The 17,874-nt window shown below is 37.5% G+C and overlaps 1 protein-coding gene across 4 annotated transcripts in view; it reads right to left on the bottom strand.

Annotated features, from left to right (window-relative positions):
• The window catches only part of DNAH12 (dynein axonemal heavy chain 12), a 219,239-nt gene that overhangs the window by 85,661 nt on the left and 115,704 nt on the right, over window positions 1–17,874 (bottom strand). For all 4 annotated transcript variants that reach the window (XM_045192339.2, XM_053929996.1, XM_053929995.1 and 1 more), the window contains 4 exons: window positions 6,219–6,370; window positions 3,381–3,519; window positions 2,261–2,427; window positions 230–485 (listed from right to left, as the gene is read on the bottom strand). In XM_045192339.2, coding sequence (XP_045048274.1) covers window positions 230–485; window positions 2,261–2,427; window positions 3,381–3,519; window positions 6,219–6,370 — 714 coding nt within the window. The remainder of the gene's footprint in view (window positions 1–229; window positions 486–2,260; window positions 2,428–3,380; window positions 3,520–6,218; window positions 6,371–17,874) is intronic.

Genomic DNA, 17,874 nt, shown 5'->3' with positions numbered 1-17,874 from the left:
TTAACTCCATATAGCTAGGAAATAGCAGTCAAGGCTCAAACCCAATTAGTTTCCCTAACTTCAAAGTCTATGGTCTTCCTGTTCTCAAGCCTTCTTAACAGTTTCTCTGACACTGAAGACCAAAGTACATGTCTAAGAGAATACATGTTTAAAAAAAAAAACAAAAAACAGTAAGGACCCAATGAGGTGTATATATACCAAAACATTTTGTATTGCATTATTTGCTCACCTCCATAGTTCCACTGACAATTTGGTTTCCAATCAAAAAGTACTCTGGAGGAAATTCACGAGTCCTAAGGTAGAATGCTACAATTGATGAGAAGATCCGGACCATTGTTTCATCACTGAAAGTATTAATAGTGCAGATATTGAAATGTCGAATAAAACGGGGAGTGACTGGATTTCTTCCACCACCTGGAGGGCCCATGGCAGCAATCAGCTCTATGTCTACCAATGTGATTTTACTTGTATCCTTAAGGTCATACCTTGAAAGCACATAAAAGTTCAAAACGATCAGTTTTAAAGCCAACCAGACAGAATGAAATGTACATCTCCCTAGAAACTTAGTCTGATCTTAGCTTCTCTAAAAGGAAGAACTTTAGATAATGCTTGGAGTAGGGGAGAACTTTTTGTAAAAAGCAGCACAGTTTCTCCTTTCAGTGACACTGGTTCTGTTGCCCAGAATTCTAAGAATCTCCCTTCCTCTTGCTCTTCCCTTTCTCTCCCCCTACTCTCCTTTTCAATTTGACTCTTTGCTTCTCCTCCTCTTACTCCAAATCCAGAGCATGGATAAGAGATCAATTTGTTTGTAGCTGATTACAGGTAGGGTAATCATATGTCCCATTTTGCCTAAGACGATTCTGGTTTGTGCTTCCCCTGGAGTAATTAATAACACTTCCCATTTACCCTCAGAAATGTCCCAGTTTCTACCATAAATTATACAGTCATCCTATTTACAACCAAGTCCTGATTCCTTTTTCTCATCTCAAATGTTATCTTTAAGGCAGATAAGGACATCTAAATAGTAACTATATATAATACTTTTGTTATATAAAAAGGGACCCATTAGAGGAATAACAAATTTCCAAAGACTTTTTAATCAGAAAGGGGTATCTACATGACTCAATTTAGTTGGAAGGACTTAATTGAAAAGGTTCTTATTTCCAATAGGCCATTAAGTCCTTTAATAGTGAACTTTCAAATGGGGATTCTTTCAAATAACGATTCTTTCAAAAAATGGGGAAGGTGGTAGGAGAAATCTATATAGCCAGTCCTTAGTCTAAGAGCACACTAGAAAATATGAAAATATGATTTGGTTCTTGGCAGCAACCATAATAGCTGTCAACAGGGAACTGGCTAAGTATACTATGGCAAAATCCATACAACCAAATAGTATTAAAAGCCAGTAAAACAATGAGACAAATAACATGGGTAAGTGTTCAAGATAAATATTTAACTGCAAATAAGTTGCAAAAATATATAATATGAGTCTATTTTTACAAAAATAAAATTGTACTTATAAAGAAAAAAAACCGTGGAGGAATAGGGACTACACTATTAACAGTGATTATATACATTTCAAAATGTATTTCCAAAATAGGACTTGGCTTCTAAATTAGTCTACCCTTGCCTTGAGATAAGAATAATGGTATATTGGGGATTAGAAAAGTATATTTAAGAGAAGAAAATAAAGAATTAGTAATCCTAACTAAAAGACACAGTGTTTTACATGTTGAAAACTAACCATATCATCATAAAATGGGTGGAGGGAGTACAGAGTTAGCTATGAAATTGCTGGTAAAACCAAGCCATCTCACAGACATGGTAGCCCCAAACGGTCACAAAGAATATAGAGAATTTAAAATGGTAGAAACATAGGGTACTGATTATAATTAGGTTGGAGACTACCCATAAATTCTCAGCCCTGAAGGGATGGTACTTTGAAAGATATCTATAAATTATTTTCAATAATTGAAAATAATAGCTGAAAAGGAAAGAATTTATTACATTGTTGAATATTTACATATCTAATACTGTGCTATTAATCTATTATCTAACTGACACGTTCAGAGGAAAACATAGTATTAAAGAGGTATAAAAAGTCTTCCAAAACTTCCTCTATATAGGAAAATAAGAGTAACCATTTTCTTTCATAAATAACTTGAAAAAATGTATTATTTTGCTGTGAGAAACTAAAATAGAAAAAGAGAACAAAATATGACTCTAGCATGACTAATTAAGACTTCAGTTAAATAGTTACCAATTCCCACAGTCAAATAATTGTCGTAATAATTCAATAGGAGGTTGAGCTCCATATTGCTCCAATGCAGGCATATTCATGTCATCTATAAAAATTATACACTTCTTTCCCATTGGTGGTCCAAAGACTCCTTTGCGTCTTTTATCCAATCTAGCCATAATAATGTTCTAAAATATAAAGAAGAAAGTGTAGTAACCATACTTAACCCCAGAAAAAAAGGAATTTAAGTCTAATTATATAAAGAAATAATGTCAAGCAACACTATGTACATGTATTCATTTATATTTATTCACTTTTTGAGTGATAGCAAAGTTCATATTCAACATCATTCAAAAAACATTGAAATCCTTCTATGTACTAAGAATTGTTACATACATACATATTTATATATTTATATTGTACACACATGCACATATACACACAAAATATTTTTCTTATTGGATACCCAAACATAGTGATTAACTTTACTACCTAAAAGCACTCATCTAAATTTGTAAAATTTTGAGATTAAGGGAACTTTACAGGTTTAAAACAATGGAAATGAGTTCCACAGATCAAGAGAGATCGGACAGACATAAATTTAGGGATGGATGATAAAAATGGTGATTAGAAAAGGCCAAGGGCAACACTGTCATCTTGGCACTTTTGGGGGTAAAAGGTGGGATGTACAGCTACATGATTCTTGTCACAGAAGGTTTACAATAGTCCATGGTTTGAAAGCTCTTTCATAGACAGAGCTTCTATAAGCAGTAAATGTTCCTAAGGATCATCTAGGAGAGTCTAGAAAGTTCTCTCTCCTTTGGCTCTCTCTGCCCTGACCCCTCTCTTAAAAACTCCCTTCTCCAGTTAAGAAATCAACTGTTGCTTCTTCTTGGGCTTAAAAAAAAAAGATGACAAATCTCAACAATCCAGTATTAGTGTAAATACGTTCTCCCAAACATTTGTCCTCAAAACCTCACTTTTAAAACTTACTTGTAATGCCAAAAATTAGAGTTTTGATGTTTTATTTAAATTCATACAAAATTTACACAGCTTCTCATTTACTATTTTAAACACTAATCAAGGCAAAAAAAAAAAAAAAGTAGTAACTATAGACCCATGTTTCTGGCATTAAACTAACCTGAACCTGGTTGGCACTGGTCCGTGCAGAGAAATTAACATAAAAAGGAAAGTACTTGTCCTTTTCCAAGTGATTCATTAACTTATCCTTCACATACACTGATTTTCCTGTACCCGTGGGACCCACAAAAAGCAGCGGCCTTTAGGAAAACAATGAACATATCATTCAAAAGGGGAGAAAGTCAGAATACATTTCTACTAGGGGAAGTTGAAGTTAGTTGAAAACATAAATAATAATCAAATCACCTTCATCTAAAAACTCACATTTTAATCTATCATTATTATATCATGCAAGACTGGTAAAGTGACAATTGGCACATATTTATGCCTACTATTACTGGGACTTCAATAACAACTTTTAAGAAGAGATGTAACATTGCTATATGCAAACACACTCCTAAAACAAGTAATAACATGCTTAAATTTTCAGAAAAGAAAGCCAAAGTTTGTCTACTTAGAAAAGTAATGTAATTGTACTTTTTTAGTTAGAAGTACAGGCAACAGGGTGCTGTGTGGAATAGACAAATGACATGGTGACAGTAAGACAGGCTTAGGTTATTTTACAGTTATTTCAATAGCATAAAGTTTGTGTGAGAAACTAAATGACAGTGAATTCTAAAGCTTACAGTTACATATACCTGTTAAGCATTTCAGAATCTAGTCAGAGTTACTAACTGAAAATATTTGTCTAAAAGCAAACTCTAAGGAATTCTCCATTCAGTGGGACTTCAAGAAGGGCTTCTCATTCTTAAGTGATCATAACAAATTTGAAAGTGAAAACAATCTTATGGGTTTATGTTCACAGAACTCTTAAGAAATCCAAGTTTGAGAAATAGTGAATTAAAAATTAGCTGTTGTCACTTTGTGTGATAACTTCGCACTACACAATATATAAAGACAAACACAAAAGGCTGGCACTAAAACTATGCAACAGCATTCAGTCAGAAGGGGTCACCTAAATGACCCAAATTACGTTAATATTAATTTTTAAAATTATCATTGAAGTATAAGCATGAAATTAACGTTCTTTTAGAACTGCAGTAACTCCTGAGATTCATCAATGTGTCCCAATCTGAGTAACACTTGCCTTATGAAAAACTATTTATGAAAACAATTTTAATAAATAAAATACTGTTCTTAATTTGGGGTCCATGGACCAAATGAAGAAATTCTTAGACATATTCAGAGAATCTGTGAACTGGGATGACAAAAAGGTTACATCTTTACTTTCACTATTCTTAACTAAAATGGAGCAATTGTATTAATAGTACTTGTGTCTTTGTCACCAATAGAAATCACAGACATTACACTAAATATTGTAATTGTTAGTAGTAAATCAAAATATTACTTATACCATGACTTTTTCAAAATTATGACTCATTGTTAGATCACATTACTTAAAGTATTAATAAAGAAACAAATGTATTGCTACTATAGGCCAAATTTATTCAACATTTTAATAAATGTATTTCAATATATGGTATCCTTTATAATCCCACGTTTGTATTACTCACTTAAAAGCATTATTCTGACAAATGGTCCATAGCACAAAAGAACTCCCATACTAGAGTTCCACAGAATTGGCAAGTGCCCTCCTCACCTAAAAACGTTTTAAATATTAGACACTGAATGCAAAACTGCAACTACAAAATAGGGATAAAAATAATGTTCCCTCATATTTTTTGTTTATTAAAAAAGAGAAAAAAGATAAAATTGCCACAAAATTCAGTCAGAAACAAGTTCTTTATAAGCAACAAACCATTACTTTTATGCATATTATGTAAGCTTCCCTAGTTCAAAAATATTAATGATAAATTATGCCTCGTGATTTAAAAAAGAAATTATAGGAGACCGTTCTGTGTGGCGGGGGCCCAGCTCCCATTCAGAAAGGCCAGTGGGGAGTGAGGTCCAGCACTCGGGACCCACATCCACAGATAGGTTCTCCCGTGGGGAATCAGGCCCTCATTGTACCTAGGCCGCTTTGAGACTTGCTTTTTGCCAAAACTCCCTCACCCTGAGTTGAGGCAGCAAATGTCTACTGCATATCTTTACAGTAACTTCCCAAAATCTATGCTCAACCTTCCAAGGACCAGTGTAACCAGAATCCATGCATAGTAAATGAGGACCATCCTCAATGTAATGTGCCCAGAAAAGCAATAAAAGCCTGTCAAGGCAAGGGTGGAGGCGCTCTCCTCTTGAGAGAGTGGCCGCGCCATCCCTTTTCCTCCACAGGACTCAGTAGTCTGTGTGAATTTGTCCATTGCAGCCACAACACATGGATCCCACCGAGGGCCGGGATCCGCATCAGAAATGACTATAAAATATTATTAATGAAGTTGGCCTGGATATGACTATAGTATATGCTAGGCTTTTGATCAGTTTAATGTACTCTTTTTTGATGTGCTCTTCTGATTTGTCTGAGTTTTGCATGTCCACCTTAAGTTATGAAAAACTAGAATAGAATTTATTTGAAAAATACTAAATATAATGGAAGAATGTGGATAATGGCTAGTCTTACTTACCTCAGGAGTACAGTGAATCTTTGAGTAGAATGCATACCTATTTAATTATAACACTGATTTTTAATCTGTTACAAATAAAAGAAATATAAAGTGGCTTATGAGGCAACAAAGTATGATGAAAAAGGCTTTGTAGTGGGCAATAAGAAACCTGGATTCTAGGTTTGCCATTAACCAGCTGCCACTATGGTCATGTCAATTAGTCCCCCAGGGTCTCAGTTATCAGAAAGTGAATGATCTCAAAGTTTACTTCAAATATCTTATGGTCCAATTAGAATGACACTGTTATGTTTAAAGTATATATTATAAGAATTTCTTACTTTGCATAAGTAATACTCAAATTCATTAGAAATGTATATCTAATTGTGTCCATTGTAGGGACTATGATGTCTTGAATCTTGACAGATTTATCTCCTAAATTAGTACTTTTAATTAATTCATTCCAATGGAGCCAGCGACCTCGGTTTTTCAACTACAAGAAAACATAAGTTTCAAAATATTATAACCATGCACTTGCTATTGGAAAGGCTCTTTTTAACATACTTATCATATTTGCTTTTAAAAATGTTACAGTCTTTCTGCTTTTTAGTATGAATAGTTTCATTCAAAATAGTGTATAAAACATTTTAAAGTCATGAAGGAGCTTAAGAAACACCCATGAATACACTATCCAACTTAAGAACTATATTTTTCTTTAGATCAATTTTCCTTTTCAATGATAATGTGAACAATATAATGAAATTTAGTTATCACGAATTCAACATATCTGGAATTTCAGATACTTTTGCCTCTATATTCTATTAACACTCCAACCTTTCCAAAACACCTTCAAAATGTCCTTTAGCATAAACCAAGTATTTATTTGAGAGTTACTGTGATATAGCTCAAGTTACAATTTACAGAAGTTTGACTTCACATTTTCATATATTAAAGGAGCAATAAATAATCTAACTAGAAACAACATATCATGCGAACTCACTATGTTTGTTTCTCTAAAATTATTCTCCTTTACAATTCGATCCAGGTAGATATTCAGCAAGGACATATCAAAATGGCTGATCTCACTGTTACAATATTGAAATTCTTCTGAACCGGTGGCTAAATAGTAGCTGTCCTATCACCATGAGTACCTTGCTAATCCATGCTCCCCCTACACTCCTCTACCATTATCTTCCTCTTCAGGTTGCTAAGCCCTTCCCCAAAGATCCCAAGGTCTCCTACCATCAAGAAACAAAGGGGTTAAGGTATTGACTTCTGGCCAATCCCTTAGGTAGATACACTTTGCCTCCTCACACAACCAAAAGGAAGAAAACAAACAATTAAAAAAAAAAACAACCAGAACTGCAAGAAAATTGAACTGTGTGGAAGTCCGACAACCAATGAGTTAAAGAAGAAACATTCATCCAGACTGGTATGTGAGATGAAGAAATATGGCCCAAATGAAAGAACAGATCAAAACTCCAGAAAAAGAACTAAGTGCTGAAAAGATAGTTAACCTATCAGATGCAGAGTCCAAAACACTTGTATTTAGGAGGTTCACAGAAATGGTTGAGTATGGTCACAAAATAGAGGAAAAAGTGAAAGCTATGCAAAATGAAATAAAGAAAAACACAGGGAACCAACAGTGAAGGGAAGGAAATCGGGACTAAAATAAATGATTTGGAACAAAAGGAAGAAATAAACATTAAACCAGAAAAAATGAAGAAATAAGAATTCAAAAAAATGAGAAGCTTAGGAACCTCTGAGACAACTTTAAATGTTCCAACATCTGAATCATAGGGGTGCCAGAAGGAGAAAAGGAAGACCAAGAAATGGAAAACTTACTTCAAAAAATAATGGAGAACTTCCCCAATCTGGCAAAGGAAAGAGACTTCTAGGAAGTCCAGGAAGCTCAGAGAGTCCCAAAGAAGCTGGACCCAAGGAGGAACACACCAAGGCACATCATAATTACATTAGCCAAGATGAAACAGAAGGAGAGAATCTTAGAAGCAGCAAGAGAAAAGGACACAGTTACCTACAAAGGACTCCCCATTAGACTGTCAGCTGATTTCTCAAAAGAGACCTTATAGGCAAGAAGAGGCTGGCAAGAAGTATTCAAAGTCATGAAAGGCAAGGACCTACATCCAAGATTACTGTATCCATCAAAGCTATCATTTAGAATGGAAGGGTAGATAAAGTGCTTCCCAGATAAGGTCAAGTTCAAGGAGTTCATCAACACCAAGCCCTTATTATATGAAATATTAAAGGGACTTCTCTAAGAAAAAGATGATCAAAACCATGAACAGTAAAGTGACAACAAACTCACAACTATCAACAACTGGCCCTTAAAAAAAAAAAAACTGAGCAAACAACTAGATCAGGAACAGTATCATAGAAATGGAGATCACACGGAGGATTATCAGTGGGGAGGGGGAGGGGGGAGAATGGGGGAAAGGTACAGGGAATAAGAAGCATAATTTGTAGGTACCAAATAGACAAGGGGAGGTTAAGAATAGTGTAGGAAATGTAGAAGCCAAAGAACTTATATGTATAACCCATGGACATGAATTAAAGGGGGAGGGTATACTGATGGGAGATGGGGTGCAGGGCAGAGGGGGAGAAAGGGGAGAAAAATGGGAAAACTGTAATAGCATAATCAATAAAATGTACTTTAAAAAAAGAAACAACGGGGTTAAAAGCTGGCAAAGTATCGGGTCTCTTGGACCCCACTGCAGTACTATGGCTGGCAGCCAAGAATCTTTAACTATTTCCTAGCAAATTGCATCTTAAGGGTAGTAATTTTGCAAGATTGGCTAAATGCTTTATATACTTAATATTTTAGATTTCAGCTTTTATTTGTTCAAAGTTATATGTGCAGATATTATAGAGAAAAAATTTTACAAAGTTAAGAAAAACTGCAGTTGCGCTCACCTCCTCCTCCTACTGCATCAAAATTAAAACTGTAGAACCACCACCCTTGAGAACTACCTGAAGACTAACTGAACAGTACTCCTATAACTAAGGATACAAAGAAGCAGCCACAGAGAGATGCGATATGAGCTGCTCCCACAACCACATGTGGTGATTAAGAATCAGGAGGGATATCTTGACTGCAGAAGTCCCCCCTGAGGAGAAAGGGGACACACTCCACACCAGACTCCGCACCTGGACCACTAATGCCAGGGAAAGGAGTCTGCACAACATCTGGCAATGAAAATCAGTGGGGGTTCTGTCAAGGTGAGACAGAGGGCTGGAGGGGTAGAGGGGTGGAGACACATGTATCTGCTGGAGTCACACATATCTGCTTACAGGGCCTGAACACAGACTCACTCACAAGCATTTGAAAGCAGCTCAAAAAGTGCCAGGGACACACAGGGAAGAACTGAATTGTCTGGTTTCAGAGCCAGGGATGGAAGGGCAGCTCTGTGCTGTATAGAAGTGTTGGCAGACAAAATTGTTTCCTTGTTGAGCCCTCCCCTCACCCAGCCTGCAGGCAAAGGAGGGCTCCACATCTGAGTGCCCATCAAATTGGCTGACACTATTTGCCCCATCCTGGAGATTCACTGGAAACCTGCCCCACTCAACTCATTCACAGGCTCACAACTCTTTCAGCAGCTCTTCTTCACAAGTGGCCAGCGTCAACTGGTGCTGTGGAATTTCCTAAAATCTCTCAAAGGTCCACAAACCACATACAAGCAGTGACTAGTCTCGACTTGCCCCTTACCACTTGCTAAGTTGCCCTAAGGCTGGCACTAATGGCAGCTGGCCTCAGTTTTCAGCTGATCCTCTCCTATGTGCCTCTAAGCCCAGCACAGGTGGCAACCATTTGCAGATCACTTCGTAGCTCCTCCCAAGTAGCCCTAGACTAGACACAGGCAACAGCACACTTTGGCCTGAGGCAGAACCTCTCTCAAGATGCCTCAAAACCAACATACTCAATGGCTAGCTTCAGACAACACCAGGACACTATCCAATTAGCTCAATAAACAACATATCCAAAGGGTAGGCTTGGCAGGGACCAGAGCCCTGCTAACGTGAATCCTGCTCCTTGGGGTCAGCCCCTGCACCACAGCTCATCACTGTGATTTCTTGCAGCCAGAAAGTCTGAGGGTCAAGTCCTCCCCCTGATGTTTTAACAGCAATCAAGCCTCAACTATTTCAGAAGGGCACACACAACCCACACAAGGCATATCCCTGGAGTACCCAGCTCAGGTGACTAAGAAGACTGCATCACTGGGCCCCTTAGAACCCACAACATAAGACCACTCCACCAAGACCAGGAGAATTAGCAGATCCACCCAACACAGTGAAACTTCGCTTCTCAAATGTCTCCCATCTCAAATAATTTGGTTCTCGACCAAGTTACTCATGGAAAAAATGTTTTGGTTGTCAAACAAAACTTCAGTTCTCGGCATGACAAACCTTTCATGCTGATACTGTTACCAAAAGGACCTGGGGGTTTTGGGGTCCCTCTGTCACAGTGGATTGTTTGTCTGCCACCAGGAAATTATGGCTCTCAATGCCAGAGTATGGTGAAAAGCAAAGAACTATTTATTCAAAAGTTATACAAATTTAGAGTAATGGCAGAATGTCACCATTACTATTGTGATGGTAATAGTAATTATAGATGGTAATAGTAATCCATTAAATACTCAAAGTCCCTTAAAATGCCCATAAACACACACAGTCCTTCCTTCCCCTTTTGCCCAGTTAGGCCAGTCATGGGTACTGTATCGCAGGGGGAAAAAAAAAAAAAAGAAGTCCATGGCTTGGTTAGCATCTGTTTCCTCTCAGTGGTCTGCACCTGGCTGGCAGGCCTCCTATGGTTCCCAGCACCATCAGCTGTGTCACCAGGATCTCCCGTTCTTAATTCAAACCCATGTGACACCCTCTCATTCATGGCCCACCAGCAAGAGTCCTTTCACCCCTTTCCTTCCCACAATGTCTCTCCTGCATTCTTACAAACTGCTAAGAGAGAGCTCTGCATGGTTACTACATATTGCTTTTATGCTTCCTAAGCTGCATGGTAAAGAGAGCCCCAAAACCTCATGGTTAGCCCCCACACAGCTGTGGCACCTGGGTTTATTTATTTATTTACTTATTTATTTGTTTTAAAAGCTAACATTTATTATGGGCCTGGTGTGTCATGTCTCAACCACAACAATGCCAGGAGGTAATTGTTATTATTCCTACTTTTCCAGAAGAGGAAACAGACACAGAAAGGATAATGAACTTGCTATAAGGCACAGCCCTTCCAGATGGAGCCTGGAAGCATATCCTCACCTTTCAGCCCCAAAGGCATTGCCCCTGCAGGATCGCCATCACTCCTTCATTCTGCAGCTCACGCTGTGTTTCTTCAGGCTTCCCTTCCACTGTTCCTTTCACTGGTTTTCTAAATGTTGAGTAGTTGACTGAGTGATTTAATTCCCATTGGGTTTTTTTTTCTTTCGAGATTTTTTAAAAAATATATTTATAGATTATGCTATTACAGTTGTCCCATTTCCCGCCCCCCTCACTCCACTCCATCCTGCCCACCCTCTCCCTCCCACATTCCCCCCCTATAGTTTATGTCCATGGGTCATACTTATAAGTTCTTTGGCTTCTACATTTCCTACACTATTCTTACCCTCCCCCTGTCTATTTTTCACCTATCATTTAAGCTATTTATTCTCTGTACCTTTCCCCCCTCTTTCCCCCTCCCAATCCCCTATTGATAACCCTCCATGTGATCTCCATTTCTGTGGTTCTGGTTCTGTTCTAGTTGTTTGCTTAGTTTTCTTTTGTTTTTGTTTTAGGTGTGGTTTTTAATAACTGTGAGTTTGCTGTCATTTTTACTGTTCATATTTTTTATCTTCTTTTTCTTAGATAAGTCCCTTTAAATTTCACACAATAAGGGCTTGGTGATGATGAACTCCTTGAACTTGACCTTATCTGGGAAGCACTTTATCTACCCTTCCATTCTAAATGATAGCTTTGCTGGATACAGTAATCTTGGATGTAGGTCCTTGCCTTTCATGACTTGGAATACTTCTTTCCAGCCCCTTCTTGCCTGTAAGGTCTCTTTTGAGAAATCAGCTGACAGTCTAATGGGAACTCCTTTGTAGGTAACTGTGTCCTTTTCTCTTGCTGCTTCTAAGATTCTCTCCTTCTCTTTAATCTTAGGTAATGTAATGATGATGTGCCTTGGTGTGTTCCTCCTTGGGTCCAGCTTCTTTGGGACTCTCTGAGCTTCCTGGACTTCCCAGAAGTCTATTTCCTTTGCCAGATGAGAGAAGTTCTCCTTCATTATTTGTTCAAATAAGTTTTCAATTTTTTGTCCTTCCTCTTCTCCTTCTGGTACCCCTATAATTCGGAGGTTGGAACATTTAAAGTTGTCCCGGAGGTTCCTAAGAAGCCTCTCCTCATTTTTACGAATTCTTGTTTCTTCATTCTATTCTGTTTGGATGTTTCTTGCTTCCTTCTGGTCCACACCTTTGATTTGAGTCCCAGTTTCCTTCGCATCACTATTGGTTCCCTGTACATTTTCCTTTGTCTCTCTTAGCATAGCCTTCATTTTTTCATGTAATTTGCGACCAAATTCAACCAATTCTGTGAGCGTCCTGATTACCAGTGTTTTGAACTGTGCGTCCAATAGGTTGGCTATCTGTTCGCTGCTTAGTTGAATTATTTCTGGAGCTTCAAAATGTTCTGTCATTTGGGCCTTTTTTGTGTGTGTGTGTGTGTGTTGGCGCATCTGTTACTTAAAGGGGCAGAGCCTTAGGTGTTCCCTGGGGCCGGGTAACCCTTGTTGCTGAGCTGTGACGCTATATGAGGGGGAGGGGCTAAGAGGGAGCAACAGAGCCCACTCCACTCTCTGCCAGATTTCAGTCACTCCCTCTGCTACCCACAATCAAATTGGGCCCCTCTGGTGCTGGTTCCCGAGTGGGTGGGCTGTGCACACTCTAGGCCCCTGTGGGTCTCTCTAATGACCTCTCCTGTGAGGCTGGGAGTCTCTCCTGCTGCCGCCCCAATCCCCACGGGTGTTTTCACTCAGAGGTTTGAGGCTTTATTTCCCTGCACTGGAGCCCTGGGTTGCATGGTCTGCTTCGTTCCCCTGCCATTTGTTCTGGATTATCTATGCGCGAATGTGGGGCTGCGGGGTCTGCTACCCACAGCACTGCCTGCCCCGTTAGCCACTCTAAGTCCGGCCCTCTTGGTTTATCTGTGCGCGAATGTGGGGCCGCAGGGTCTGCTAGTGCTCGGACTGCCTGCCACGTTCATCCCACACTCCGCCAGTCTCGGTCCCGCCACAGTGACGCAAGTCCTCTCCGCCCCGGCTGCCCATCTCCACCCCTCCTACCTGTCTGGATGAATGTTTCTTTTTTATCTCCTTGGTGTCGGACTTCCTTGCCGTTCGATTTTCTGTTAGTTCTGGTTTTGCGAGGAGGCACAGTGTGTCTATCTACACCTCCATTTTGGTTCTCTGGCACCTGGGTTTAAATCCCGGCAGGAATCTTCCTCTGCAACCCCATTTCCGACTCCTCCCACAAACAGCTACACCTGCCAGCACTCCCAATATATTTCCAGCATTTCTTGGCTGCCATAGTTAGTCTGGGCAGGTGTGGCCCCGTGGCATGGAGCAAACCATCTCCAAGCTCTCACACAAGTGCTGTAAAGGGGAGCTTCCTCCCAGTTACAGCATGGGTTAAAGTTACTCCCATCTCCCTGTTTCAAAGCATGGCTATGGCTTCTTAACAGTTATCTATGAAGCTATCCAGCAGTTACAGATATGCAAAATAAACAATTTTGCATATCAGGTATGAAGCTGGCCAAGTGCTGATAAGCAAAATAACTCTTAATGGACGTGCTCCATGTGTCCCGTCCCCCAGTCCAGACTTGTGGGGGTGGGGATATCTATATTTTTATATTTCCTGGACACACCAAGTTCTGGATCCCATTACAAATCTTTCATTTGGGGGGCTCTGGCTGCACCCTGTTACAATACCTGTATGAACAATCTTGTCTCTCAGTTGATAAACAAAGGAGATAATGCAGAAGATGAGTATGATTCAGTTTTTGAACAAATTGCTTCTTGAACAGCCTTCCAGATTGAATTATGTTCAAGAACCAAGGTTCCACTGTACTTAGAAACAAACACAGGGAGTCCACCAAAGTGAAGAGGCAAAGACTTGTCACATATGAAAGAGGAGGACAAAACTTCAGAAAAAGTCCAAACAAAATGGAGACAAGCAATCTACCAAATACAGAGTTCAAAACACTTTATAAGAATGCTCAATGAAAAAAATAAGAAATGCTCAATGAATTTAAGGGTAGAATAGATGAACTCAGTGAGAACTCCAACAAAGGGATGGGAAGCATAAAAATGGAGATAAAAGACAACAAAAAAAGAAGCAGTTAGAATGAAGAACACATTTACTGAAATGAAGAATACATTAGAGGAAATCACAGTAGATTAGATGAAGCAGAAGACTGATTCAGTGATTTGGAAGACTAGGTAGCAAAAAACCAGCCAATTGCAACAGCAAAAAGGAAAAAGAATTTTAAAAATGAGGATAGTTTAAAGGACCTCTGGGATACCAAATCTACAAAGATTCCTATTATACGGGTATCAGAAGGATAAGAGAAAGATTAAGGGATTGAAAACTATTTGAATAAACAATGGCAGCAAACTTCCCTAACCTGGTGAAGGAAAAACACAGAAGTCCAGGAAGCACAGAGAGTCTCAAACATGATGAACCCAAAGAGGCCCAAGATACTTCGTAATTAAAATGCCAAATGTTAAAGAAAAAGAGAATCTTAAAGCAGTAAGAGAAAATCAGTTACCTACATGGAACTTCACAGATGATTTCTCAACAAAAAAGCTTGCAGGCCAGAAGGAACTGGCACAAAATATCCATAGTAATGAAAAGCAAGGACCTACAATCAAGATTACTCTACCCAGTAAGGCTATCATTTAGAATTAAAGGAGAGATAAAAAGAACAGCCAAAGGAGTTCATCACCACAAAACCAATATTACAAGAAATGTTAAAGGGACTCCTTTAAGAAGAAAATGGAAAAAAATAAATATATGGATAATAAAATAGCAGTAACTGTTTAACTATCAATAATCACTTTATTTTTTAAATGATTTTCTTTATTTAGTTTTAGAGAGAAGGAAAGGGAGGGAGAAAGAGAGGGAAAGAAACATTGATATGCATAAGAAACATCAATTGGTTGACTCTCACATACCTCCAGCCAGGTATGTGGTGCACAACCCAGGCATGTGCTATGACTGGGAACTGAATTAGCGACCTTGTGGTTTGTGAGATGATGACCAACCCACTGAGCCACACCAGTCAGGGCTCAATAAACCCTTTAAGTGTAAATGGAATGAGTGCTCCAATCAAAAGACAAAGGGTGGCTGAATGGAAAAGAAAACCAGACCCATACATAAGACTGCCTACAAAAGACTCACTTCAAATCAAAACACACACACAAACTCAAAGTAAAGGGATAGAGAAAGATATTTCATGCAAATGGAAATGGGAAAAAAAGCTAGATTAGCAAAGTTTATATTTGACAAAATAGTTTTAAAAGAAAGGCTATAATAGACAAAGATGGACATTTTATAAGGATAAAGGGAACAATCCATCAAGAATATACCACCCTTGTAAACATTTGTGCAGCCAAGATAGGAGCACCTAAATATATGAAGCAAATATTGATGGACACAAAGGGAGATATCAACATTAATACAATCATAGTAGGAGAACTTAACACCCCACTGACATCAATGGATAGATCTTCCTGACAGGAAGTTAACAAGGAAACAGCAGCCTTAAATGACACATTAGACCAAATGGATTTAATTTATATTTTTAGAGAATTTCACCCCAAAATAGAAGGATATACATTCTTTTCAAGTGCACATGGTACATTTTCCAGAATAGATCACATGTTAAACTACAGAATAAGTCTCAATAAGTTTAAGAAAAATGAAATCATATCAAGCATCTTCTTCAACCACAATGGTATGAAACTATTGATAGAAATAAATTACAAAAAAATTTAAAACAAACACATAAGGGCTAAATAACATGCTATTAAATAATAAATTGATTAACAATGAGATCAAAGAGGAAATCAAAGATACCTTGAAATAATGAAAATGAAAACATAATGACCTAAAATCTAAGGGACACAGCAAAAGCAGTCCCAAGAAGGAAATTCATAGTAATACAAGGCTACCTTCAAGACACAAGACAAATCTCAAACAGACCTAAAGGACTTACAAAAAGAACAACAAACAAAGCCCAAAATGAGAAGGAAGTAAATAAAGGCCAGAGCAGAAATACACAAAGTAAAAAAAAAAAGGATCTATGAACCAAGAGCTGGTTCTTGGAGAAAATAAGCAACAAAATTGATAAACCTTTAACCAGACTCATCCAGAAAAAAGCGAGGGGAGCCAAATAAAAAGAATCAGACATGAAAGAGAAGTGACAACTGACACCACAGAAATGCAAAGGATTATAAGAAAATACTTTAAACAAATATATGTTAACAAATTGGAAACATGGAAAAATGAATAAATTCCTAGAAATATATAATCATTCAAGACTAAACAAAAAATAGAATATCTGAACAGACCAATAACAAAATAGAGTAAATAATTTTTAAAAACTTGCCAACAAACACAAATCCTGAACCAAGTGGCATCACAGTTGCATTTTACCAAATATTCAAACAAAAATGAACACCTACATTCTCAAACTATTCCCAAAAGTAGAAAGGAGGGATGGCTCACAGCTCATTTTCCAAGGTCAGTGTTATTCTAATTCCCAAACCAGACAAAGACATTACAAAAGAAAAAAGAAAAAAAAAGAAAATCATATGCCAATTACCAAATGAACATAGATGCAAAATCCTCAACAAAATATTAGTAACTAAATTCAGAAATACATTAAAAAGATCACATACCATGATCAAGTGGTATTTTTCCCTGACTTGCAAGATTGGTTCAATATCTAGGAATTAACAAGTGTGATACACAATATAAAAAAAATAAAGGACAAAAATCATATGATTATATCAATAGATGCAGAAAAAGCATTTGACCAAATTCAACATCCACTTATGACCAAAACTCTCACCAAAGTGGGAATAGAGACAACATACCTCAATATAATAATGGCCATATACTCATATGACAAACCTACAATTAACATCATACTCAATGGGGAAAACTTTAAAGCATTTCCCTTAAGCTTAAGAACAAGACAAGAATGTTCATTTTCACCACTTTTATTCAACACAGTATTCTAAGTCCTAGCCACAGCAATCAGACAAAATTAAAAAAGAAAGTCATCCAAATTAGAGAGGAAGAACTAAAACTGTCATTTTTTTTGTAGATGACATGTAACATTGTACAGAGAACTCTAAAAAGTCCACCAAAAACTATATAACTGATAAATTCATAAAGTACCAGGATACAAAATTAATATTCAAAAATATGTTGCATTTCTATATACTACTATCATAAAGAGAAATTAAAAATACAATCACATTTATAATTACATCAAAAGGAATATAATATTTAGCAATAAATTTAACCAAGGATATAAATGACCTATACTCTGAAAATTATAAGACATTGAAGAAAGAAATTGAAGATACAAATAATGGAAGTATATACCATGCTCAAGAATAGGAAGAATTAACATACTTAAAATGTTGATACTACTCTAAGCAATCTATAGATTAAGTGCAATCTCTATCAAAATATCAATGGCATTTTTCACAGAACTAGAACATATAGTTATAAAATTTATATGAAACCATGGAAGACTCAGAATAGCTAAAATAATCTTGAGAAAGAGGAACAAGTACACACTACCTGATATCAAACAATATTGCAAGGCTATAGTAATCAAAACAGCATGATACTGGCATAAAAACATATATATATATAGACCAATGGGACAAAATAGAGACCCAGAAATAAACCCACACCTATATGG

Source organism: Desmodus rotundus, chromosome 8 (assembly GCF_022682495.2).
Source record: "Desmodus rotundus isolate HL8 chromosome 8, HLdesRot8A.1, whole genome shotgun sequence".
Lineage (NCBI taxonomy): Eukaryota > Metazoa > Chordata > Mammalia > Chiroptera > Phyllostomidae > Desmodus > Desmodus rotundus.
Note: the sequence above shows the minus strand (reverse complement) of the source record. Positions and strands in the feature narration are given on the sequence as shown.